Source organism: Crocodylus siamensis, chromosome 10 (assembly GCF_052110815.1).
Source record: "Crocodylus siamensis isolate JL-2025a chromosome 10, ASM5211081v1, whole genome shotgun sequence".
Taxonomy (NCBI): Eukaryota; Metazoa; Chordata; order Crocodylia; family Crocodylidae; genus Crocodylus; species Crocodylus siamensis.
The window spans coordinates 56,597,087-56,623,688 of NC_143404.1; the positions used below are offsets into that span (position 1 = coordinate 56,597,087).

Consider the following 26,602-nt stretch of genomic DNA (forward strand, 5'->3'; position numbering starts at 1 on the left):
GGGGACGGAAATCATCAACATGTGCCCAGGAATATTTATGCAAGTTTTACTCAAGGTTGGAAAACACATTAGAGGCAAGTTTTGCTTTCCATTATGTTTATGACTGAATAGAAGCCAAAGATTTTATCAGTTTGGTTACAGAAAAAGAGTTGAGGTATTTATTTAAAGGGACCCCATCAAATTAAATGCAGCAATAAATTCCCTTATGCTGCTAATGCCTTCGTATGATTCAAACAGATGTTTTGTGCTATGCCCTTTTTACCACAGGGTTTCATTTTGTATTGGCCTCCACTTAGAGGAAATAAACCCAGCAGATTCACTTTCTGGATCTCAATCAGAAAGCTGATGTAATGAGCCTGTTTGCAAACACAGTAGGGGCAGTTTTGAATTCATAAAATAATTTTCGTTTTTCTTTTACTGTAACACCCATTTATGGCACGTTAGATGCGTCTAAATTACGCAAGTCAGCCTCTTCCTTTTAATCTTCTAATTTAGTGTGTAAACCTGCCCTGTTGCAACAAAACAAGAGCTACCTAAATCCTGCAGCAAGCGGCAGAGAAGCAGAACAACTTCATGCAGTTCATAAGAGCATCAAGGTTTCAACTGCTGCCTGTCCCAGATATTAACAACACAGAGCCAGTACATATTTTAAATGTTACATCATCCCAGTACATCTACCTTGTTTCCCTGCAAGAGAACGTAAAAATCACACTCAACTTGTATGTGGGATTGGCCTGTAATTGGGCCCCTAACTTTCTTGACTTTTGCACTTGCCCTATTTTTGCAATGCAATAAAATCCAATCAGAATTATATTTTGGTGTAGTTTTTATTTTAGGATTTGTAGTGTCCATTTAACCCTTGGGGTCTTTGCTGCTAAAATTCTCCTGTGGAATCAGGTCAAGGTCTTTATTGGTAGTTATCAATTTATATTCAAGAGAAAAGGTATTTTTCCCAAAAACTGAATTTGAAAATGTGGTTGACTTAAATGTCAGGTTGTCATATTTGGGATCAGGAAGGAATTTTACCCTATGGCCAGATTGGTATTGACTGTTGCAGTTTTTGCCTTCCTCTAGCGGGGGCATGGCCCTCAACCCAGGATCTCTTGAGCATACACTGACATTTCACAAGCAGGACGTTGGCTGCCGTGATTCCCCTGTGCTACCTGTGGCAGGTTAGGCTGTTAGGTTTGTGTTGTGTCAGATTTCTGGTAGTCTGACGTAGGGTTTAGATTATGGGTTGTATGAAATGGTTTGGATAGGAATGATCCAGCCTCAGGTGAGGGGCTGGACTAAATGACCTCTTCAGGCCCCTTCCAGCCTGACTTCCCCATGACTCTCCAACTTGGGATTGGAAAAATATAGTAATGGGCGTTAAGGCTGAAAAGGCCCCTTACGCCTGTTATTCTACCGCAGTAATCAAGAACAGATACTAATGTAAAATGCCGCAGCGTGTGGCTTCCGGGAAAACAGTAAAATAACCATTGCCTTGGGACGTCCAGGATTATTTCCATACTTATCAGAGGTATTGTACACGGTCACTATAGTATCTAAACACAGGGCTTAAAATGCCCCATCCTAGCTGTCCAGGGCCAAGAGATACCTTAGAAATTAGTTTTCAGTCGGGATCGCCTGATGCTGTGAACTTCCCCAGGAGCATCTGTGGCCTCCCCAGTTTTGGCTGAATTAAAGCGCTGAGAGACCCTTGCAGGTGCGAGGCGGGTCGGGCTCCGAGCGCCCGCCCGCTCCCCGGGAAACCCCCGCCCCGCCCGCGGCGCTCCTCCCCCTCCGGGGCGGGCCGGCCTGGGGCGCTATAAGCGGCCGGGCCGCGGGGGCCGCTCACTCCGCGCTGGCACCATGTCTCGCTCCGCGGCCCGTGCGCTCTGCGCCGCGATGCTGCTGCTCCTGGCGGCCGCCGCCGTCTCCGTCTCCGCCGAGTCGGTGAGTGCCCGGGCCGGGCCGCTGGGGCTGTCGGCTCCTCGCCCGCCGGCCCCTCCGCTGCTGCCCCATGGCTCGGCCCCGGCCCCGGCCCCGGCCTTGAAGGCGTCGGGAGGTGCCTGAAGCTCCCCGAGCCTGTCTCCCCGCCGGGCAGGGGCCGAGGAGGAGCGCGGGCTGGGGGCGCCTGGCTCGTGGCCTCGCTCGCCCCTGCTCCGCTGCCCCTTTCTTCCTTGGCTCCGCTCCGCAATCCCCCGCCTGCCCCCCAGCTCCCGCTCCGCTTGCCTCGCGCTGCAACAGGTTGCTTGGCCTCTTTCCACGCCTGCTTCCTCTCCCCCCAGCCCTTGCCTGCCTGAGGCAGCGTGTCCCCCCTGCTGCCCCTGTTTCCTCTTTCCCGGAGCTCGGAAACTTCCCATCGGCTCTCGCCTGGGCACTGGCCTCCTGATGGGGGAGTGCCTTCCTTGCAGGCTCGGCTCTTACCAGCCCTGGCCTTGGCGTCTGCTGGGGCTCCGAGCTTACCTCTGGATGCTTTTGTAAGGTGTCCTCTGCTCTGGGGCCTTTAGGTCTGACCCCTCTGGCGGGCAAGGGGGCTTGTTAGGATTGGAGAAGTCACCCCCCTCCTTGTGTCACCCTGGATTTTTGACCCCAGCAGTGATCTGTGTGTTGATCAGTCTGGCTCCACCCTTGTTGTCTGATCCAACATGCTGGTGGCTTGGCAAGTAAACCCTCGCCGCAGTAGCTGACATTTCTATTGCTTCAACAGTTGGCAGCGGCCTTCTGTTCTGACCAGCCGGCTTGAACAGAGTCCTAGGCTACACAAATCCTTGGCATTGCTATTGGGCTTTCCCCGCAGTTAAAGCCATCCAGGCTAGTGCTGGCCCAGATGAAGACAAAAACAGCCTGGGACACTAGGACTCTGGCATGCTTTGTGACCATGTTTGGTATAAAATCAACCCTGCAGCTCCATGGGTCTGGGGGGCAGAAAGAACTATGGTTTTCAGATCCTTGCAGAGATGAAATGTTTTTGTGTGGTTGTAGCTGAAACTCCTTACAGCGAGGTGGTGAAAACTTTTGAGACATGATATTGTCTGAAGTGGGAATAAACCTGTAATATGAGGGCAGATGGGTGTGAGTGGTTGGGTTGGTGTGTGGTAGGAAGAGCAGAGCAGAGGGGTGGTGTGATAGTTACAGGTCACCTGAACATGTGGGTGCTGCTTCCCTTTGGTGGTGTTGGCACAGCAGGATTGTACAGCATGTGCAAGGAGACCTGGGAAGGGTACAGCCACGGTGTTGGTGCTGACCAGGAGATCGTGGGTTTTATTTCCTGTGTTCATGTAAGGGCAGGGCCTCTAGGTTTCTGAATCTATGCCTAAATATTCCCACAGAGCCTGTACAATATGAGCCAGAGAGACTTTGGAGCAGGATCCGTTTTGTTTTGTTTTGTTTTTGGTTTTGTTTGGTTTTGTTTTTTTTTGGGGGGGGGGGAGGTTAATTTTTATTTTACTTTTTCTCCATGTGGCTTTCCATTTGTGCAGGGTTTCTTTCACTGAGGCAGCCTTGCACATATTAGGGCTGGGAAAACTGATTGATCTCTGACAATACTAATTCTGTAATCTCTGCCCAAGCGGCTGGCCTGCCCCCTTAATAACATGGTGTAATAACTTCTGGATGTGGGAGCAGTCCTCCGGTTTGGAACACCGGATCCATAGAAAATGGTACTAACATCTCCGAGGTGCTGTGCTGTTTGTCCTTCAGGGCCTGGAAGGGCATCTGAGTTGTATTAGCTGCACAATTGCACTTGGGACACCTAGATGCCTTTTGGTTAATGGAGCTGCGCCTGAAGGGGAAGGGTGAGCAAGCAGAGGAGAGGCCTAGTGAAGCAGCCAGGCTCTTTTTTGTTTTTTTTTGTTTTTTGTTTTTCTTCTCCGGCACCACCTGGCTGCTTTGTTAGTACTGCTTTAAAAGAGCGTTAACACTTCCCAGAATTTGTGGGGCCTGTGATTGGCCAAGTCAGTGTCTTGATGATGGCACTGTTTGGAAGGTAGTGCAGCATTATTAACGTTAAAACCGGTTTGGCTTGTCCTACTGTTGATCCCCAAGGCCTGTTCTTTCTGCTTTTTGCCTGGTTTCTCCTCTGTCCCTCCCAATCAAATCAAGGTTTTCTTATCTGCATGCAATAAGTCTGTCTCTTTCTATCTGCTTCACTTGTGGGCCAGCCTATTTCCTGGATGAGCAGTACCTTTCCAGAGTAGAGCAGTGAGCTGCATTGCAAAGACAAATGTGGGTTATAGAGCTCTAACAGGTAGATGCTTCCTGGAGCTTTCTCTGCAAAACCATTGCTGGCTGCCACTTAAAAAGCACCCAGACAACATGGGAGAAAATGCTCTGTTAACTGCTTCAATGCATTTAGTAGTTCAGTGTAGTCCCTTTGGAGCTTGAACACTAGGGACAAGGATCCCCCTCCCCTGTCCACAATTCTTCTCCAGGACTTATCATTGAAGCTTAGAAAACAAAATGCCCTGGGATGCAAATGTTGACCTGGTTGAGCTGCTGACTGTTGCTGGTTACTGAGTGACTTGCTAAATAATCTCTCAGAAATTTGGGAACAAAGCTTACATGATTGATTATGGATTACTAGATTAGCAATTTTCTGAGCCTCCCTGTTCTGTGATCTGGAGCTCTTGGGTTCTGCATAGGTGGAGGAAGCTCAGGGCTGATCTCCCTTTTCAGAGGCTCTTGATGTTGAGAGAGAGGTTCCAAACTGACTCTCACATGTAGGTTGTCCTCCTGCTTTACCCCTTCCTGCTATTTTCTGGTGTACAAACCCTTGGGTGACGTCTGGGTAACCTGTAGTAGCTTTGGCAAAGACAATTAAACTGCTTGACTTCTGAGATCCACCTTCAGTCCAAGAGCTCTGGAAATGGTGTTCATGGCTAGGATACCTTTTGTGTTTTTGCTGGGCCATGTGGCAACTGAAGGCCCTCAGACAGGCATAAATTGGATTTACTCCAAACAGTAACATGGTTTCGTCTTTGGATGATCCTGCCTGGTGTTTTGAACGGCTTTAGTTTTGATCTGCTGCTGTCTTGTTTGCCAACTGCAAGGCAGAGTGCTGCTAACTTGACATCCCCCCCTCCCCTCGCCCCCCCGACAATAGGGAGGAGAGTCTGGCTGCTGGCACAGTGCAAGCTTCAGCAGAATTCCCACAGCCTGTCCCCGCCTCACTAAAAATCCCTATTGCGGCTGAATGCGTTGGCTGCTTGAAACCACTTGGCTGACTGTAAAGCCTTACTTGGTCTGATTCTCAATTTGGTTTTTTTGCTTCTCCTGAGATGAGGATCTTTGTGGCTGTAGTGGGCATCTGATGGAGGCTGTGCTCACTAAATATGGTAGTCAAGGAAGAAGCTTCCTCTGGAGAGTAGTGCAGAGCTGAGCGTCTAGTGTTCATAGAACAAGGGAATTTTTGCATTGCCGGAAGCTGCCTATGACTAGAATGAAGTGCTATGTTGCAAGTGGCTGGGGGATTTGGGGTGTACACCACAGCTGAAAACCTCTTTCCATAATGCCTCTTAATTTCTGACTGTTTGCTTTAACTTGCTCCTAGTGGTTGGCCTGAACCGTGGGGTTGTGTGTTGCTTGAGTTGTGTTGATTAGGAATCCTCCCCTTCTATCGCTGGAATCTGACTAGTTTCTTAGTCTTCCATGTTTATAGTGTGGTGCAGCAGCATCCCCAATAAGAGACTGGGCCACTTTAACTATGGCGGGGACAGAGGGTGTTTTGAACTAGGAGTTGAAGACAAACACAAAATGTGTAAGTAAGCCCCAGTAATGCTGTTAGTGCACAGCCAGGATGGAGCTCGTCCCTGTTTTGAGACCTGGAGGAATGCAGGCTCTTAATAGATTAAGGCCTGAAATGATTTGCGGTAGAACGGAGCTGTTGTGATGAGGTGAGATTTCTGTGCTACTGACTGGGACGGGAGTAGCCTGTTAAATACTTCTACGCTGAGATGTAGCAAGTTACTGGGTTGCTGGGCTATAGAGGATCTTACTTGAATGGTGCTGATTCCTTATTGGATTACTTTAGACCCCCACTTCCAGTAAAAGTGTTTTGGTTTTTTTTTTCTTTCACCCAGTATTTGACCCTGCTCTTTCCTCTTACAGATGAGTTGCTCCTGGAATAAACAGTGACTTCTGTTTAGTTCTCCTTCAAGAATTGTTACTAGTGGTGACACATTGAGCGTACTCTGCCCGCAGCTTTGGAAATTTACGCTTAGTGGGGTTTTTTTGTCTTTTTTGGTGCCTTCCTAGGATTTGTCAGTTCTTGAGTAATACTGTACTGCTGACTGACCAGCCATGAGTCAGACTTTCCCTGATGCCGCGGTTCTGGAGGGGTTTGACTCTTTCGGAAAAGAAGCAATTTCCGAGAGAGCCAAACTCCTCCAGAATTGTAGCATCGGGGGGGTTAGGGGGAATATCTTCCATTCTTCGGATGTGGCAGCCTGTATATGATGACGCAGAGCATCACTAGTTTAATCTTAATTTCCTAATCTGGTGTGGGCTAGGTCTAGATATTTTTATCACTAAAACACTGTTGGCTGCTGGAACCTCGTAATTGCCACCACTGAACAGTACAGCTAAATGGTAGGAAAACTGGCTAATATAGACAAGTTGCTCCAGTAACTCAATAGCTGCTGTATTGAATATAATCAAGTAACTGTTACAGGGGAGAAAAATGACTGGCTAGTTTAAAATGGGTGAGTAGGTTTAAACCATTAAATTCCTCTTCAAAACTCATTCTGCTAGTTCTGGACTAAATAGTTTAACCTCAAACCTAGAAGCTAATGTCAGTGTGGGAGGGGGAAATACACAGGAAATACTTGCATCTTTTTTGAGAGCATGCCAAGTTTCAAGTTATTTTTTTCCTGGAAATACCCTGGTGTATTTAGTTTTGTCCGTTTTGGTTAGGTTCTAGGATGCAGGTACTTAAAATGCATGGAATGTGCTGTAGCTATACAAATTATAACAATACTCAACACTTTAAAGAAAGCAAAGAAACTAAATTATGCCTGAAACTACTTATTTTTGGGAATGAGATGAGCTTGGCTCCAATCCATAGCACTAGTGTACAACAGTCATTGTAAGGTAGAAAATTAATGTATATTTTCCACTCTGAGAAATGCAGAACTCTACGAGTCTTGGTTCAGAGATGATACCTTTTATTAGACTAACTAAGTTGCAAAAAAAATCTTTCTGCAAGCTTTTGGGCTCACATACCCTTTATGAGGCTCAGGGAAAATTTTAAGATGGTAAAAAGTCCCCATAGGTAGGAAATAAATTTCATTTTTGCACAGAGGAAGCTGAAGATGGAAATCTGTCCCTCTGGGTCCATGAGAGTGTCTTTGTGAGTTGCTCTTTGTTGTGCAGATCAGGCTTTTCCACTCTGGCTTTTTCGCCTCTTTCGGGCCATCATCACTTTGGGTTTGACTGCCAAACGGTGGGATAATTTAAGTCTGTTACTCCTTGTAAAATCCTGGAGACAAAGAGCTGTGAGCTAAACAAGGTGAAGTCAATACTATCCACCCTCTGCCCCACCCTGTGTGGTGACTTGGCTTACTTTACCTTGTGGTGAGACTAGGGTGACTGATTTTACAGTGGGGTAGGTAGTCAGTGTGCATGTGTCTAGCCTGCTACCACATATGCCTGCCTCTTCTCAGTGAAAAGCCTCAAGATGAAGGGTTCAGCTGGAGTAATCTTCAGTCTAAAATGGCAAACTTTTATCTACCAATTGCCTTGTTACCTTGCAGAAGCTCTGGTGCTCTGAGGCCCATAGAAGGTGTGAACAGACCAATTGCTCCAATCCCTTGAATTGCTGTCCTGCATTCGAAAAGGCCCCCTGTTCTGTTCAGGAAGGGGCCTAGAGCTGAAATATCTCTTTGTACTAAGAGGTGGTGAAACTGAGCTCTAGAACTTGGGGCACTGAAAACATCTCTTGAGCTACTGTAGTTGCATAACTTGTCTGTTAAAGGTAACACACCTGGAATAGCTCAATCTGGTGTGTGTTTGGCTTTCTGGCCAAGGAAGTCTCTGCTGGAGTGGTCTTAAACCAGAAATGTTGAAGTGATGGCTTATGTAATGCAGCTAAGTTGGAAAAGCCCTGCTTGTAGAGAGGCAGTTATACCTGTGTAGGTGCCTTACCAACCAAACTTCCAGCAGTTGTGGTCTTACCCTGATACCCGTCTCTCCACTATAGCTCTTACTGGTATAGCTACAGCTGCAAAAGAACTTCCACTGCTAACTAGCACAGCTGTGCTGGCAAAACTCAAGTGTGGGCTAAGCCTAAATCTCTAGGTGCTTGATTTGATTAAAATGGATTGTGGGGAATGGAAATATTTGCTAGGTGCTATATTGGATCTCAGCTGTGCAAACATGCCTAGATTAGTGGTGTTGAACTAGCTTGCAAAGGCACTGAACTTCTGCTGTGCCTAATTCTCTTTTGAAGTCTGATGTCCTAATTATTGATAACGCTCTGGTATGATGTAGTATTAAAGTGCAAGGAGTCCGGCTCTGAAATGTTTGCAGCCTGGGAGAATAACCCATGGGACTGAGTTGTGTCTTTAGAAGAATTGCAGTCTCTCACTCCTTGTGGAGAGTAGAGCAGCCTGAACTCTGTAAGGGGGATAAAGTACCCTGGTTTCAAAGGGCAGGCAGGGTTTGCATAAAGAAACCACTGATAAAATATTGGCTTCCTCTTGGACACCCATGTCCCGTCACCAAGGAAGTGAAAGCACCATGGAGCCCCTCAACTTGCTCAGGAGAGTCTTCAGTAAGGACCAACTAGTTTTCTAAAGTTGTAGTGGGTCTGATGAAAAATAATGTGGCAGAGATGAAGTGCTAGGTATTCCCTTTCATGATGTGCCTATGCACAGCTGGGATCTTCTCTCACTTCAGGGTATGCTGTCTGAGTGATCAGTGTGAGGTCACCTGGGGTCCCCCTGGCCAGAGTATAATCCACTCCAATTTGGGGGACCCTTTCTCTTCTCCCTAATGCTACACAAGGCCTTCTAGTTTCCTGCAGATCGGGGGCAGTCAAGGACTTGATATAGCCAGTCTTGTTGTAAACAGATCCCTGCATGTGCTGGTCTGGAATGAGAGTTATACAACCTTTTTATAGCTTTGTGGTTTGTTAATTATCAGAGTTTGTGTTTAAAGACAACTGTTTTTCTCCTCCTCTTTGCCTTTACTGCAGTGCCTTAAAGACACAGAAGGGCACTGAGTATAAAGTGTAGGCTGTTAAAATGCTGATGGACTGAAAGCATGACCTTTCTCCTTTTTCCCCTCCCCTGTGTCAAGCTGGGTGCTGTAACTCAGGCTTGGCCAGCAACTCCTCCTTAAGTTCTGCCTACAGCAAGGCCATTTTGCTCGCTGTCTATAGCAATGGTTATATACCATGGGGATTATGACTTCACTTCTGGGGGGGAATTTATAGCTAAGAGCTTCATGGTTTATGCCAGGAATGTACAAAAGGAAGGACTTCTCCTTCTCTCTGCCCTAATAGAATCTGATTTCCTCTGTAAACCACCTATGACCTAAAATGTGCTGGAAAAAAAGAGAACGTGGGGGTGCAGAAGGTGAGACTTGTCTTGGACAATTGGAAAGTGCAGAGTGGCTCCTTTCTAGGACCTGGCTTTTCCTCCTCCTACCTAGGCACTTCAACAGGAACTGCTTGCAGAAGTGGGCTCTCGGCTTCCTCTGCACAGGCTCCAGGACCAAGTAACTTGAGAAGTGTTGGGTTTATCTTGGCAGTCTGGCACCTCACCCAAGCAGTTATGTGATTTGAGGAGGGGGAAGCAAATAATCCTTGCTCAGTGGGCTCTGCTAATATTGGTGCTTCTGGCTTTTTATTAGTTAAACAACAGTATTGTACATTTGCTCCAATACAGTAGCTCTTCTTGCTCTAGCAAGTACTTGGGCTGGACAGTCCACCCCACCTTAAGCTATCTAAAATGCAGGCAAGGGCAGGAAACCACGATCGTCTCCCTGCTTGTGCCGAGAGAGCTGCTATCCTGTGGATAATGTGGGACAGATCTTTCGAGAAAAGGAAACGGTCTGCCTTCTGCATATTGAGCAGATGGCAAAAAGTCAGTTCAAGTGGCTTTCCTGTAATGCAGTTATGCTGGTGGAATGAGGCACAATCTGTTTCAAGCCAGGTGCCTTTTTCTTCCTTCTGGAAAAGAAGTTTCTTCCACCCCCCCATTAATGAGTTTGGGCAAGTATTTAAGAGGAGCTTTTTGTGAGGGTGGGAAGGCACCCTCTTCCCTCACTCCGGGTGCTTCCGTGGACACCAGATGTCCGTGTTTTATGATTCTAGTTATCTGGGAAGACCGCCTTATGCAGCAATGTGGCAAGAGGTTAAGAGAGCTTTCTCAAAGCCAGAGTCCAGTCTTGTTTAGCTGAGTGATTTGGTTCTGCCCATGTTGCTAGATGTTGCTGTTGCTTCAAAGGTACTTGCTTTCCAATAAATCTCCAAAACGAGGGGCTTTAGGGGAGCTGATTATCATGTCCTGCTGAATCCCTGTAATCTTATCCTGGATCTCTGGAAGATCCTGAGTACTTGTGAATTTTAAAGGATCGTGTCTGAGGCCATGCAAGCAAATTGGAACAAAGGACTAGAAATTCCTCCTTGTGCCCTGGCCTCGCTTATCTCTAGAACCAATGTCTCTTTCTCTCTAGGAGGAGGAGGCAGATGACCAATGACAGCTGAACATAGTGTTTCCCTTGGAACAGATTGCCAGTGGCTTTTTTTATGCTTGGCTTGTTAAACTTCAGCCTGGTTTACTGGAACTGCAGCCATGTCCTGCAAGGGGATTCATTCAAGCTGTGACCAAAAAATTTAAGCAATAGCTTGGTCTCTGGGATCTTCTGGTATTAGAGCCCCAGGCTGCCTGACTCTCTGGCCTGGGGGTTGAAATGCAGTCTTTAATTGAACTCCATGCTTGAGCTAGCATGATGTCCCTGCTGATTTTGAATCTCCAGTTGGCATTAGTGGAAGGAGAGTGCATGTGTGGCCCCTCCTGCCCCCCGGCTAAAAAACACATTGTGTTGGCAGAGTTTATTCTTCGTAGTAGTTGGCATCTTGGCTGCTCCAACAAAAAATAAAAGGGAGTGGGGCAGCTGATGCCAGTTATGATGGCTTTTTATGTAGCCATTCTGTGAATGCAGGTTCTTGAAGCATTGCCTAGAGCTCTCAATGCATAAATCCTCTCCAGCCTTCAACCTGAGGTCTAGTTGTGCATTATAATGCGACTCCTCCTGGCATGTGACTTGGTGATTTAGCCAGCATCTGCAGCATGTGACACTATAAATGTGCATCTGGGAGGAGGAGGGTGGAGACATGTCCTGATGTCCTCTGAGATTAAATGATGCACACACTCCTTTCCAAATGTCCCTGGCTAGGCTCTGTAACAAAGCCAAGAATCGGCACTTGGCAGAAGACAAAGTTAAGTTAGCTATGTTGTGATGCCTCTGTTAGCCAGAGCTTGTAACACTAGTGGATTTAGGAACAAGCAACTACGTGTGCTGCTGAAGGCCTGTAAAGATTAAGAAGAAATTTCTCACAGGCAGGCTAGTTCTTAACTATTCTAGTGTGGCACAGTTTAGAAAGGTGTAGAGGGCCCTTTGGTCTGCTTAGTCTGAATGATGACTTGTAAATCTCCATAATGAACCTGGGGGACTCCTAATACCTCCTAATTCCTGCAGGATTTTTCTTTATTGGCTCACGGAAGAGCTGTAGTTCCACCAAATTTGGGGGTTAGCGGCAGGGGAGGGGAGGGCATGAGACAGTCAAGTCTCAACCTTCTAGTGTTAAGTGCTGAAAGCGCCACGACCTGAACAATTACGACTAGTAAACTTATGGCCAAGATCAATTCCTGGCTTTGCAGGGTATATAAACAGTTAACCTGGCGTTACTAGCTTTCCCACCTGGCAAAGCTCCATGTTCTTTTGTCTGTGAAGCATTGACTTTCACCTTTCAGCACTGTTTACTCCTTGGTGTGTGTACACAGTGGTGGGAGGCTGAAAGGGAGAAGTGAGCTATAGAGGCCTCCATTGAAAGGTTTTCAGCCAGCCAGACAAACCATGCACAGCTCGGATGCCCGAGACCATGGGTGTGAACCCCCCACCACCCGCCCCAGCTTTGCTTTCTGCCAGCCTTCAAAGAAACATTGGGCGAATTCAAACATTGGTGTGTCTGCTCAGACAATGGCTGCTGTGAAAGCTGATTGCATGCAGCTTGTGTCTGGAAAATTGTGCTTCTACCCTAGGGAATGTTACTTGGTCACTTCTGCAAAAGGGTGTGTTGGCTGGGGTGATGTGGAGGAGGCAAGCACTCTCTTGGTTGAGAGCCCTCTCACTCGCTTCCCAGAATGAGACTCTGGCTGTGGAAAGTCACATGTCAGACAAGAACCTGGCTTGCTGCTCTGTGCAAACTAAACAGAGCACTAGTGGGTGAGTCAGCTGCGGGAATGTGAAATAGAGCCAAGGGCACTGTGAAATCCAACCCCTCCGCTGGGGGGACAAAGGCCTGCAGCCCTGTTGGCTCCGTGGGCATTAGTGTCCTGCTTCTGCAATAACAGCTGTGCAGTCAGAGCTGCCTCCTGTGTATCTTGGCACCTCTGGAGCACTGATCATCGCAGGGGCTGGGCACTGGCTGTCCCTTGGGCAGACTCTCCGGATGCAGCACTTGGCGCAAATGGCACAGAGTGCATGCGCTCCTGCACATAGGCAAGCTGGTAGCTAAGAAGTAAACCTCTTAGTGACTGCTAGGCAGGAAAAGCTCCTGCTCTTCCATTCCCCTCCCTCCCTTCCAGGGTTGCTAATCTCCCTTGGCATTTACTGTGGGTGAAATCTGCTTAAGGGTGGAACTGGGTTTCTGCAGTCCAAAGCTTCTAGGAGCTGGAGTGTATTAATAGCAGGGCTTGGCCTTGGGTGCCTGAGTGAGGTGGGGCCATGCAACCGCTTCATCCGATTCTGCCATCATGAGTCGCTGGATTTGGCCCTGGCTCTGCTCCAGCACTGTAATAACAAGTGGCAGCATGGGCTGCAGGAGTTCAGATGCTGTGCTCCAGCTGGTGACTGCTGAAGGTGTTAAGTTGAATGTGGTCACAGAGGCCTTGGCAGTAGCCAAGTCCTGTTGAAAAGGGGTTAGAGATGCAGCCTGTTGGTTGCATGCCCCTGGGGGAGGGCAGGGAGGTCCCTGCATGCCTGAGCCTGGCCCTTGGATTCAGGAGTGCAGCATCTCTTGAATGCTGCTGTAAACAGGCAGCTCTTTGCATGGTGCTGTGCCTCCCTGGTGCCTGCACTGCCCACGGATTCTGTGCCCTGCCAGTGACAAGTGTCGCTGTTCCAGACCCACCCTCAAACTTCCCTGGGTGCTGCTCTGCAAGGTATGGCTTGCCTCTGGCTCCCTGGAAGAGCTGGGTCCTTTACTGCTGGATAGACTTGGATAGAAACATGGAACGAGTTGTTTGTGCGAGTGTCGAGGGAGATGCGCAGTGCCTCCCCCAGTCTCTCTTCCGCACATAACAGCTTTTTGGGTTTACCAAGACATTTCTCTGAAGGGTTGGGGAGCTAGTCACTTTTCACTCATTCTCTCAAGTGAGACACTTGCATATGCTTTGTGAGTCAGGCACTTCCTTGAATTTCTCACTCGCTGTTTCGGTAAACACTGTTCTAATAGATGGACTCTTCTGATAATGGACCCTGGCATAGTCCAGAGTACCTGCCAATCGCGAGAGACAGGCTGTGGTTTTACTCGCCCCTAATCTGACCCGATAAAGCCTGCCACCCAGTTGCTGCAGTCACTCACTCACTTAGCCAGGTCTCTGCCTTCCTCCTCCCTTGTTAGCTGGACAGACAATCCTGTGATTCAGCAGTGAGTAGCAGTGCTGAGTCGCGTATGTGCCACCTGCTGATATCTGCTGTGTAGTGATGACCTCCTCGATGCACTGCATGATCTGAATGCTTTGTTCCAGGGGATGATGAAAGGTGCCCCATCCTCTTGTGTTGGGGCTGCCAAGTACTGGCCTTGTGGTGAACTGGAATTAATCATTTTCCACAGTAGGGGATGGTACAAGCTGTATCTCTTCCTAGTTGTCTTTTGAGGGCACAGCTGGAGATGCTCTATCAGCACGAGAGTGCACTGTTGGCTCTTCAGGCTGCTCAGTTGCATGTTTCCCAGTTCCTCGTGATTCTCAAGGGAGCTAAAGCTGCCTGCCTGAAAACGCCCCAGAGTGTGCTGCAACTACTAGGAGAAACTTCTTGCTTCTAGACTGTAGAGCCTCATGGTGATGCCACACCAGCTTAGCATGAGCTTCAGGTACCTAATGTGACGATGGGGCCCTTTTGGAGAATGGAATATCTGCACCAGCCGATACAGCAGAGGCTAGTGAGATGGCTTGTGGTTGCATAGTGCTACCAGCCCCAGGGAAAAAGTTAAATCCCCTGAGGAGCAAATGACTTGCTAACTGTGAGCAGCTGGAGTGCCACAGCCAGGGCTGTGTTCTTTGTGCTTGGATGTGCAGACGTGCCCTGATCCCAGAGCCAGGGAATCATAGCCTGGCCCAGCCCCTCCGGGTCATCAGAACTGCAGAGGACTGCATCAGAGGAGTTGGTTGTTGCATACCTTCGGACTGCAGAAGGTTTAGGTTGCTGGTTCTTTAAAGGCCTGAATGGAAAAGAGTTATTGCAGGGCTTGAGATTAGTTAGTCTGCAGGCATTACGAGAGCCAACCCCTACTGACTACAGAGAGCAGCAGTCTGTGCTGCTGCAGTGTTAATGGACCAGTCCCTGGTCTGGCAGGCCAGACCCCTGAGGACTCTAGGTCTCTTTCAGTAGCTACCTCTTGAGCTGTTTGCTTTGATAATCTGATGCATTCTGGAGGGGACCCTTCACACAAACCAGCTGCTGTTCTATATCCAGCGCTTTGATCCTGCCTATGTCTGACAGAGTCTCCAGATTTGAAAAGCAGAGTTTTATATGTCTACGTCTTAGCCCTTGTATGATAAAGTATCTGAACTTAAGTGAAGTGAATGATGATAAACCACCTGGATTCTGGAGGTTTCAGTTTAGTTGTGGGGCAGGGGCACCTGATTCAGTATCTGCCATAGGGCTGGGAAAGGTTCTCCAATGTACTATAAGCTACAGCAACTCCCCTGTATACGTGTATTTGCTGCTTCTCCTCCTCCTCCTCTTTTTTCCTCCCCCTCCCCACACACACACACTCACTCACTCACTCACTCACTTGCTAAAGTGTCCCGCCACTGACTTCTGCTTGAGATGTTATTGCAAAACCTGTCACTCCATGAACTTGCTGAAGCCCTTCCGGAAATCCCCACTCAGGCTGGTGCTCTTCCTCCTTAGAGACGCGGGGATTTTAGATCACTTAAAGCCAGGAAAGACTGTCCTCTTTCACCATCCAAAAATTGTTACGCTGTGTTGGCTCAGCTGACTTGGCAACAGGTGCTGCTCTTGGTCTGAGAACTGACTTTTTTTTAATGCAACTTTCTGGCCTCTGCCAAAGGACTTGAACGCTGCCTCTTTCTTTTCAGGTAAGGGAAACCATGACCATGGATCCACAGCTGCTAGAAGAAGATTACTCCTCAGGTGCGTTGCCAGATGATGAAGATGTTGGTCGCAGCAGTTCTGAAAGCACCATTGATGATGATGACTATGATTTATCAGGGTCTGGTGATGAAGGTGTGTAGGCAAAGGAGTGTGGATAACTTTCACTGACTAATATCTCTTCATGCTTTGGTCTTCTATGCATTTGTTCTTTGGCCCTAGTGGACCCCAGCTTGGCAAATCATTCAGCTCTAAATAAGCTTGGCCAGGTGCCTTGCATGTGGTGTCTCTTTGGTACCTGAATGCACTAAGGGGAACAATGGAAGGGCACCAAGCCATGTTGTTAGAGTAGTGCTATCTTGCCTCTGCACATTATCTTTCCAATGTGTGATGTGCTAGTATTGGTGAGAGAGCAATGTGCCATTCTTTGGATCCCCTTTCCTTACCCAACAGCAAGGGGCTCTGCAATTTAATCTCCATTAACTTTTGCCCTCTTACAACCCCAAACTTGAATCTTCTAGGTGTGCCTTCTAAAATGGGAGACCCAATTCAACTCTCCTAGTGTAAACAGGTTCCAACAACTAGCACGTTGTCCTTCTCACGTGCACACTACATTCTCAAAAGGAGAAGAACAAGCTCTGAAATTAGCCTGCTGCATGTTCAGGCAGGTCTGGTGGTCGATGTCTATGCAATTTATCCTTTAGGGATGGGTGTTTGGGAGCTCTGCCCTCTTTTGGAAGCCAGCCTAGCCTTCCACAGTGTACTAGTTTCTGGAGCAACTCTTGCTAACCTGCAGCAAAAGCCACTTGCCATTGCTGAGGACTTCTCCCCTGACCAAGTTAGTTATATGAGATTGCATCATGTGGCTTTGCAATCGGAGCTTCCAACTGGCAAAAGCGTTCTGAGATAAGAGATGGCTGCAACCAAGGCACAGCCCTGATTACGTCTCCCAATATCCAGGCATCCTGCTTGGCAGTGGTACAGAGACCAAGAGAAGGTTAAATGCTGTGCTCTTTCTTTTCAGATTACTTTGATGTCCTGACTTCAACCAGCACAGTCAGTCTTGTGGTGGGTATTGTTTTTAAATTCTTCCTCCCTTCCCTAAAAGTCTAGTTCAGTAGTCTCCCTTCATAAGGTCTGTCTGCCACTGCAGGCTTCTGCCCCCCGTTCCCATTCCCATCCTTGCTAGCACCTGGCTTGCAGAGGATGCGATCCACTAACATACATGAGGAAAGCATTTCCAATGTATGCCACTGAATTCACCTGGTACCACAAAATGGTATCTGGCCCCTGCTCTTCTCTCCTGTATTATAACCTTTCAGTAGGTGCTTACTACAGGGTGTGTCTTGTCTGCTTTATTCAGAGCTCTAGTGATAACTATATCCCTGAAGACAATGGGGAAAGGACAAAGGACATGAACAAAAACCCAATGCAAGACAATGAGATCGTTCCTGGGGGAGTTGTGCCCCTTCAGGAAGAGAACCTGTCCAACAAGATCTCCATGGCCAGCACAGGCAGTAGCAGCATCTTTGAAAGAACAGAAGTCCTTGCAGGTAACTGCCCCTCCCCTGCTCCCCAGCTAGCGTCATGCTGTAACATGGGAGTGTCTCCACCCATGCTGTTGTGTTTTGGCCCTTTGGAGAAGGGAACAAGACTACTCTAGTGCAGAGCCAGTGGGGCACAAGGCTACCGTTATATGCCTTCCAGTCCTCCAGTTCTATGAACACTGTAGAAACTCCTGCCTAGAAAGTGTGGTGGCGTGAGGGATAGGGGAGTGGGACATGGCTTGGTAAAGGCTTGATGGCTATTGTTCAGGTCTCTCCTCCAGTCTCATAAAGGGGAACTGTGGAAGCGCTGTGCCTGCTCCAGCTCTCCTTCATGCCCAGCCTGTGATTATCTAAGAGTATCATTTAGCCATAAATCAGTGGCACAATATGCTTCAGTCACTCGATAGCCTTGTAAATGAACTGCAGCAGTTCTCCCTTTACAACACAATGACTTGCTTCTTCTGTATGGGCACCTTGCCAGCATAGGGCAGACTCCTTCTCTGAAGGATTTTAGTACCTAGATTCACAGCAGCAAGCTAACTGGCTCTTTTTACAACAAAACAAAGCTGCTGCTTACTCCTTGCCATTACCACATCTGCAAAACTGTCACTCTCGCAGCAGGCTTAGTTGGGATGAAAGACATTGGCTTGGCAGCTCTGGGGGACTGGAAACCTCTGTACGTGGCCAGGGTCATGCAAGTTTTTTGGGTTGTCTTCATCAATGTGCCCCACAGCTCTTCTCAGTGCCTGGCTGCAGTGGCGGGGGTCAACATAAAAATTGCATTTGGCACAGAGAGAAGTGGTGATCTACCTGGAGCATGTGATCCTCATTTGGAAGTGTGGGAAGACCACCAGTAAAAGCTTTTTGTGCCATTGAATCAGATTTCTCCCATCCCATTCTCCGGAACTGAACCAGCTGGTCTCTGCCTTGGTTGAAGGCATTGGGTGTTAAAGAAACTTGCTTTAGCTGCAAGAGATGCTGATATTAAGCCAGCTTCTGAGCATTCCTGATTGTGATGGAAGGGCCATTCATAGCATCTGAGAAGACACTTGTCTTCTGCATTTCGGAATTGCTTGGTCTAGAAGGTGCCTCCTTGCCCAGCCTTCTGTCTGGGATGGAAAATGTCTTGTTGCCTCTGAACAATAAAGGCTACCAGGCCTGAATGGCAGTAGTAACAAGATGCTTCTGGTGGGCCGCTAAAACGCCAGCTCCATTGGAGGCAATTCTGAAATACACAATTAATGAACTAGATTTTTGTTTTTTGTGGGGCTTTTTGTCTAGTGAGGCAGGTCTGAGAATTTAAAGACTCACTCTGTTCTGTTTTACAGCTCTTATTGCAGGTGGGGCAGTGGGGCTGCTGTTTGCCATCTTCCTAATTCTCCTTTTAGTCTATCGCATGAAGAAAAAGGATGAGGGCAGCTATGACCTGGGCAAGAAGCCAATCTACAAGAAAGCCCCTACAAACGAATTTTATGCTTAAGCTCATCAGCACCTCCTGCCCATCTGGGGACAGAAATGGACTATATTGAAGCATGTGGCCTTCAGATGAGAAGCATTGAACAAATGGATTTTCTGGATGCAATTTCAGAGATTTCTTTAATTTTCTATGTGCCCCTTCCCATCCTGCTTGACTAACAAGGGCCCAATGAGATGCAGCAAGTCTTGAAAAATGCTGTCATATTAAGAAAAGCTTAAGAAAAAAGTACAAAAAAGCCAAACATTTTTTCCCCCCCCTTTTTTGGGTGATGGGTGTATGAATTATCAAGCTGTGTGTGGAAGCAAAATGTGTGTCTACCTGGTATGCAGTGTTCCTATTCACCTTTTGTAAAAGCAGGATTTTTCGAAAACCCTTTTGGAACGGGGTTTGTCCTGCAGCAGGCTACTCACATCAGGCATTTGGTACATGCCTGTTTATGAATTTTACCCTACAGTATAATGTTGCCTTATCAGGGGGCTTCTGTGTCCTCTGGGCTCAGGGTTCCTGTATGCCATAAATGGAGAAATGACTATATGGGTTCTAGGGGGAAGTTTCCTTTTTGCCCTGGGCAGGGCTGTTAATCCATAAGAATCAGGAAAGTCTTTTTGCATAGCTCTGAGACAATCCCCTCGTCCTCCAAGTTTTTTAATGTAGGATTTTTTTTTTTTTTTTTTTGTAATTAAAATTGCTAGGAAAAATAGTCTAATGTTTATATATGTTTGTAGAAAATGTGCTTACATAACCCCCCTGCTTTCTTAACTACTTAAGATTTTTGTGTCTTCCATTCATTTTCCCCCCCTCCCCCCACCTTTTTTGGCTGGGCATTTTCTCTAGACATATACTGTGTGTGGGTTTTTATACAATCCATATTCCAAAACTGAAGCAGCATTGGCTATGGTATGTTACAGGTTTCTTTTGTTCCTATAGCAGCTACTGTAGGAGACTTTAAAGATATATTTATGTGTTTTATCAATAATTTTTTTGATTTTGACTTTTTTTATAGGATTATTTATAGTTTCTCATGGCTGCTCTTGTTTTGTTTTGTTTTTTTTTTTTTGGTCTGGTAATTTTTGTTTCCTTTTTTATATAAAACACTAATATAATGAATCTCTGTGAAAACTATTTAAGCTTTATTCTGTGAACTTTAATTAAGAACTGAAGGCAATAACTTCTGCTAGAATAAATCTGTATGCAAAATCGGGTTCTCTAACATGATTTAAAGTTTTATAGGGGGAAATGAGCTTTTTTAGCCTGTAATATATTATAATCAGTCCTATAGAGCTATATATTATATTTTTTCAGTGAAATGTAAGATTTTAAGAGTAAAAAGGCTAGAGTTGATTTTTTTTCTGGATCTTCTGCAACCTTACTGTGTATAAGGAGCGGGGGTTGGTCTAGCATCTATTGCTCTGTGCAATGTTTTTGTTCTAAATTGCAGTAATATCTTACTCTTGCTTACTAGTTACAGCTGGAGTCAAGCTAATGGTCACAGGACCTCCCTGGGTTACTTAGTGCTTCATGAATGCCCGTAACAGTGGCCATCAGTTTAACTGCTATGAGTTGTTGGAAACAAGACTGTAGCAGGTAAAATGCTGGCTTACAACCCTTTTGGTTGATGAGTAGAGCTGAGATCACTTGCCCTCAATTTTGAAGTCAGTCTCTTTTCCTTTTAAGGAGTAAGAGAAATGAGCAGGAAGCTGCTAGTATAGAGGAAGTAACCATTTCTTGGAAAACCTGCTGTTTAGTTCATTGGCTGTGCTTTTGCAGGCTCTGAACAGATCTCCTGAGGAGGATGGCTTTGTGTGGAGTGTCCTCCATACATATAATCTGCCAACGTGACAGCATGGGGATGCAATGTGGCTCTTAAAAGACCATGTAAATGGCTTCTGTCTTTCAAATTTCTCATGTAGAGAATGTGTGTTCTTTAAGCATCCTTCCCAGGAGGTCTGTCTTCTACTCAGGCTAGGTCTACAGCTCACTGCTTCCTATATGATCTTATTGCATGGGTTTTATTGACTATATGGAAAGGTAGAGCCAAGGACATGGGCTTCTTATGTATTTTGGTAACTCAAAGCATAACACAGGATATTGTCTTGGGTAAGGCCAGACATTAAAAACCACATGGACTCTTCAAATCTTGAATCTGTACTAAAAGGTTGGGTTTTTTTTATTTGGTCTGTTTCTGACCTGAACTTCCTCTTGCATTAGTTTTCCATCAGTACAGACTCAAGTTGGCGCACACCTGATTTTAGCCTGGTGGGGAAACGCTACCAGTCCTGTGTGCATGTCTGACTGGGGAGCAGGAGAATTCTGGCAAGGGTTTGAGCCTGTAGCCTAAGGATACCTTCAAGGACAAGACTCTCTTAGGAGGCTGCTTATAAAGTTCAAACACAAGCCTATCCCAGGGTCTGGCTCTGGAATGGGTACTGGGAAACTAATGGTAAAGGATTTTTTTTTTGGACTATTTCTGGGCATTCAGCTCTTGGGAAGTAACCTATTTGTAACTGTCTGCTGCTTTGGATGTTAGGTTATCTTGTAACTGCTCTTGGGTTTATCTTTCACTGTTACCAATTTCTGATTTGAAATAAAAATGGTACTTTATAAATTGGTTTATGGGCATGGTTCTTTGGTGGAGACAGAACCAAGGGAAAGTGGAATTGGTTCATCCCAGTGAAACATGCTTTGGTTCTCATGAAGACAGAGAAGCCATTTAGTCCTTGTACTGGATCTGTGGCCTGCACCTCATAGTCCCTATTCAGTGCTGCTTTATTTACACTTGGAGCACTTCCCTAACAAATGGCAGCTGAGCAGGACAGTGAAGGATGGGCCTGCATGTTCATGTGCCTGTGCAGACACTGAGTCCATGCTCCTTAATCTTGGTAAATCTAGACAAACACCCTACTTGCACGCACGCACACACAGCTCAGAGCTGGGTAGGAAGCTGGCTGATGTCAGCCTTGCAACAACCTGCTGGATGGAACAGGTCTGCAGAAGCAGTTGGGCCAGGTAGTTAAAGGCTCAGAACCACGCCTCTTTTAGCAGGAGCAACTCTGCATCTATACCAGGACTGATGGCTTCCTAGAGCCACTGCATCTCCATCCCCTGGCCTGCTTGGGTGGGATGGATGGTGCCAGCACTCTGCACTGCTATGGTCTCCTGGCAAAGGAGGGCAATGAAAGGGCCTGGCTGTTATGTAGAAGGCCCAGCACTTTTCGCAAGTACCATGGCCACTAGAGCAAAGCACTTGTGGAATACCAATTCTTTTTTTCCCCCTCTCTTCCCTGCCTTACTTTTGAAGGCAACACACCTGCCCCGGGCCCTAGTCACAAGATGATGGTTCAAGAAGCCCCCTAATCTAGTCATGCACTCAAAGTGTATGGGCCTTTCCTTCCCATCTCTTGCCCCCGGTTTCATGAAGCTCACTGTTTTCATGCAAGGCTGATATTGACTGCCCCACAATGCATCACGTGTCTGACTTTTCTAGCACTATAGGCTATGCTGTTTGCAGAGGAGAATGACACAGACTTCTGCCACTGTCCCAGGGGTCCATGTGCCTCTTGCTGCTGTCATGAGGGATACTTTGTTGCCTGGGTTTTCTTTCCTACTGCTGGGACTGTCTGAACCTCCTAAAGCTCCATGTGGCAGACTGACCTGGTGTAAATTTTTGTTGCCATCTGGGTGGGTTGTCCCACTTGGCCATATGGCAAGAAGTTGGTGATTGCTCTTTCTTCTTCCCTGATGGTAGGGCTCTAGGGCCAAGAGGTGCAACAACTCCCTTTCAGTTCTGGCACTTGCTGCCTTCTAGAGCTGCACAGCATAGGAAGGCTGCAGGAAAAAGCTATAGAAAAAGGGCTGTTGGTACTGTAGTCCTGCAAGGCTTCATATTCCCAGTTCCTTTCACCCCCAGGCTAAGATGCTACTTGGTCACTTTTCCTGCTGGCACAAATCAGCTAAACTAAAAAATAAACCCACCAGAAGTCTTATTTCACTCAAGTGTGAATAAGCCTGACTCCTCTCAGACTTCAGCCAGGCAAAGTCACATGGCCCCAGGCAGCTCTGACTTGCGTAAAGGCCGCTGCCACCTCCTCCGAACGGGACGCAGTGCAGAGGAACGTCCTGGCAGCTGGAATTGCACCCTCAGATGTGTGTTGCTGCCTCTTGCTGAGCTCTGAGCTAATGTGAATGGAGGTTTAATTGAACTCAGGGTGTCTGTTTTGCAGCTCTGTTTCCCTGAGGACACTCAGCTGAGTCACAAGTCAAATGAATGGGTCTCTGTGGCTGGGCAGAGCTGTATGTGGAAAGTACTCCACTGAAGCAGTCATGGTTGCCCCACACAACAGGGATGCTGTTGATATGTGAATTCAGTCTGTGCACTCCCTGAGACCCTAGTAATGGGGGCTATATAAATCCCCCCCCCCAAAATAAACTGTCTTTTTTGCAAAATAATTATTTCTATATAAATAAATATATAAATATATAACTTAAGCAGCCCTGGTGATTCATTTGGTAGATCAAAACACACTTTGGCAGTTAAACCATTAAACACCCATTTCACAGTTTGTACCATGCATCTGTGCACCCATCTCCGCACCCATGCCTGCATCCACTGCCCTGAGAGGGCCTGCCCCTGAAAAAGTCTATGCCAAACTCCTCTCCACCATATGTGGTCTGCCATTTCTTTCCTGTCATCCTCTTCTGTCTTCCTGTAGTACCAGCACATTTCATGTAATCCCATTTTAATACAGTCCCCAACTGTGGGGTCTGAGTGTCTGTTTATGAGCAGGTTCCTTGACTCTCCACAGTGTGTACCTGAAGCTGGATTTGAACTGGTTGAAGTGAGCTGTTGGGGTCCCTTGCTGTCTGATCAGGTGCCCATAGATGGCCACTTCCCTGGTCAGGTCTCTCTGAAACCTGCCACCACCAGGAGAAAGTTCTCTCTACTGATCATCAAGATGGCACTGAGTCAGGGCAGTGCTTTTCTCCCTGTCACAGGTGGGAAACTGAGGTACAAGGCTAAGTGATTTTAGGCAGGGTCAGCCATTGCTGGCAGAGCAGTGACTTGAAGTTGTTTCCCATGTTCTGGGCTAGTGCCCAAATACCAGGCCAGGCTTCCTATTCCTTGAACTAGTATTAAAACCCCCCCAAATCAACAAGTTTCTGCATAGCACTGCACTGTGTAGGATTGGTGTGGTTTAGCACCTGGTACCTGTGCACTACCTACAGGGTCCCTGCACTCCAGGCTGTTTGGAGGGGGTAGGCACTGGCAGCTGAGGGGATCACAGTACTAGGAAATGCACGCTCACCATCACTAAAACTTATGCCCCAGCTGCTGGAGTTGAGTGATGAGGTAAGAATCTCTGTTTGAATGTATTTACTTTTCTAGACCTTGTGTTTATGAAGAGAAGCTTGAAAGACTGACTTGAAGAATGTGAGTGTTTGTAGTAGGTCAGGCTCTGTGTGTGGAATAGTACCCAGCTCTACTGCCGTAAGGAGTGGGTGGGTCCTTCTCAACCTGGAGGGACGTGGGCAGTGGGGTCCCCCAGGGCTCGGTCCTCGGGCCCGCGCTGTTCAACATCTTCATCAGTGATTTGGACGAGGGGGTAAAAAGCACCCTGTTCAAATTTGCTGATGACACTAAGATGTGGGGGGACGTGGGTACATTGGAAGGATGCAACAGGCTTCAATCAGACCTAGACAGGCTACAAGGGTGGGCGGACGAGAATAGGATGGGTTTCAACACAGACAAGTGCAAGGTGATGCACCTCGGGAGGAACAACCGGCACCATACCTACAGGTTAGGGAACTCCCCTCTTGTCAGCACGGAGGCGGAAAGGGATCTGGGGGTCATCATTGACTCCAAGATGAACATGGGCCGGCAGTGTGGGGAGGCAGTCAGGAAGGCCAACCGCACCTTGTCACGCATCCACAGATGCATCTCGAGCAGGTCCAAAGAGGTGATCCTCCCCCTCTATGCGGCACTGGTCAGGCCGCAGCTGGAGTATTGCATCCAGTTCTGGGCGTTGCACTTCAAGAGGGATGTCGACAGCATGGAGAGGGTCCAGAGGAGGGCCACTCATATGATCAGGGGGCAGCAAGGCAGGCTCTATGAGCAGAGGCTGCAGGACCTGAACCTGTTCAGCCTCCACAAGAGAAGGCTGAGGGGGCATCTAGTGGCCTGTTATAAACTAGTCAGGGGGGACCAGCAGGCATTGGGGGAGTCACTGTTCCCCCGAGCACCGCCAGGAGTGACCAGGAATAACGGTCACAAGCTGGCAGAGGGTAGGTTTAGGTTAGATATCAGGAGGCGCTACTTCACAGTTAGAGCGGCTAGGGTCTGGAACCAGCTTCCAAGAGAAGTGGTGCCGGCTCCTACCCTGGGGGTGTTTAAGAGGAGGTTAGATGCACACCTTGCTGGGGTCATTTGACCCCAGTACTCTTTCCTGCCATGGCAGGGGGTCAGACTAGATGATCTGCTCAGGTCCCTTCTGACCCTAGAAACTATGAAACTATGAATTATAGCAATACCACTTCTGAATATGGTGTGGGCCTTGGAAAGTGTCAGATTGCCAGGTGTTCAGCACCCATCACCTCCCAGTAGACTGGTAGCAAGGAAACAAAGCGTCTGGTTTTGCAGCTCATCCATAGGCAAACATAAAACCAGCCAGCTTGGCTTTGCTACAGTAGGCCCTGGTCCAGCTCTATGTCCCTGAGGACCACCTGAAAGGTGACTTCCCGCCTGAATTTGAATAACTGGCGCTGGCCTGCTGCTAGGCAAACCATGCATCACATGAAAATGACTCCCGACCATTGAGTTCAGGGCTCTCTCAAACTGCCTGGTAGCCATCCATTTCTGGGCTGCTAATAATCTGCTGTGGAGTGGCTAGAACTGTGCTGCAGCTTTTACTCTGTGAAAGTTGGTTGGGGTTTTGTGTACACCCTTGTCCATTTCTCTCCTTCCCGCCCCGAATTTCCAGCATGGCATTCCCTCATTGTACTAAACTGGCTTTTAAAGAACTGACTTGCTAATGAGTGCAGCATCCACTGACATGTTATAGGAGAGTTCCCAGTCAGATTATTTCAAGCTATCTGTTTTTTTCCTGTCTGTACATATGCCAGTGCCAGTTGAAGAACAACCCCCTGCAGAGGGTGTAGTTGCACCGTTGTTAGTAATCTCATACCTGGATGACAGTATGCAGTGGAGCTGTACTGGGCTTAGTGCACCCAGCTGACAGCTGCGCTGAGTCAAGCTCTGGATGCAGATCAGGCCTATGGAGCAGGAGTCAGGGCTCTTCAAAGCTGGTCTCTCAGAGGAGGGCAGAGGGAAGCCACTTTTCAAGTCAAGGAGTCATACACCAAAAGCAGTCTCTGCAACCCTGATGTTCTACAGGCAAAATATGAGCAGAAAGAAAAATGTTTCGTGGCCCTTCCCTGCCAGAAGTAAAAAGCCTCCATGCAGCTTTGCAATCCTTTCTGAGGGCAAGCAGACTGTGTCAGTCCCTTACCAGGCACAGATACCCAACTGGCTCCTGTCCCTTTGGATTTCATTATCCCTGCTATACGGTGACTGGGCAGGGGAAGCACCATGAGGGCAGTTTTCCTTAAGAGGTCCTGAGGATAACTGTTCTTCTGGCATGGTTTAGTACCCGCCAAGGTGCTGGGGCTTAAAGCCCACTTTATGAAAATGGGAGGCTCCTCCCTAGCTTGCTTCTGCGGCTATATGGCTGAAGGCAGGCGAAACTTGGGGGCATCCGAACACCAAGTCTCTGGGCTTGGGCCTGCATGTAGGATGCCTGCCAAAAGACTTTGGAAATATCTGAAGCCCCTGGTGGGGGTGGAGGATGTTTCCCAGGTGTAGGGCCACTTATGGTTCTGGACTGACTCATGGATTTGGACTTGACTTGGCTGATTTGGCTTGGAACAGGTAATATTTCTTTAAAAAAAAAAAGATGGTGACAGGGTGTTTCCAATAGTTTCACTAAGGAAAACCCCAGGGCTTTGTGGGAATTAATCAGAAAGGCCTCCCCTGAGG

The 26,602-nt window shown here is 47.5% G+C and overlaps 1 protein-coding gene across 1 annotated transcript; it reads left to right on the forward strand.

The window, feature by feature from the left end:
- Positions 1-1,786: 1,786 nt before the first annotated feature.
- SDC4 (syndecan 4) lies at positions 1,787-21,178 on the forward strand. The gene is made up of 5 exons (XM_090065343.1): positions 1,787-1,938; positions 15,537-15,684; positions 16,574-16,617; positions 16,913-17,102; positions 18,425-21,178. The coding sequence occupies exons 1-5, from the start codon at positions 1,855-1,857 to the stop codon at positions 18,574-18,576; spliced, it is 618 nt and encodes a 205-aa protein (XP_089921469.1). The 5' UTR covers positions 1,787-1,854; the 3' UTR covers positions 18,577-21,178.
- The last annotated feature ends 5,424 nt before the right edge of the window (positions 21,179-26,602 follow it).

Bases quoted from the DNA above. Each gene is read 5' to 3' on its own strand.
- SDC4 (XM_090065343.1), top strand. From the start codon at position 1,855: ATGTCTCGCTCCGCGGCCCGTGCGCTCTGCGCCGCGATGCTGCTGCTC. The intron at 15,685-16,573 runs GTGTGTAGGCAA...CTTTCTTTTCAG, and splicing joins ATCAGGGTCTGGTGATGAAG to ATTACTTTGATGTCCTGACT. The intron at 16,618-16,912 runs GTGGGTATTGTT...TGCTTTATTCAG, and splicing joins CCAGCACAGTCAGTCTTGTG to AGCTCTAGTGATAACTATAT.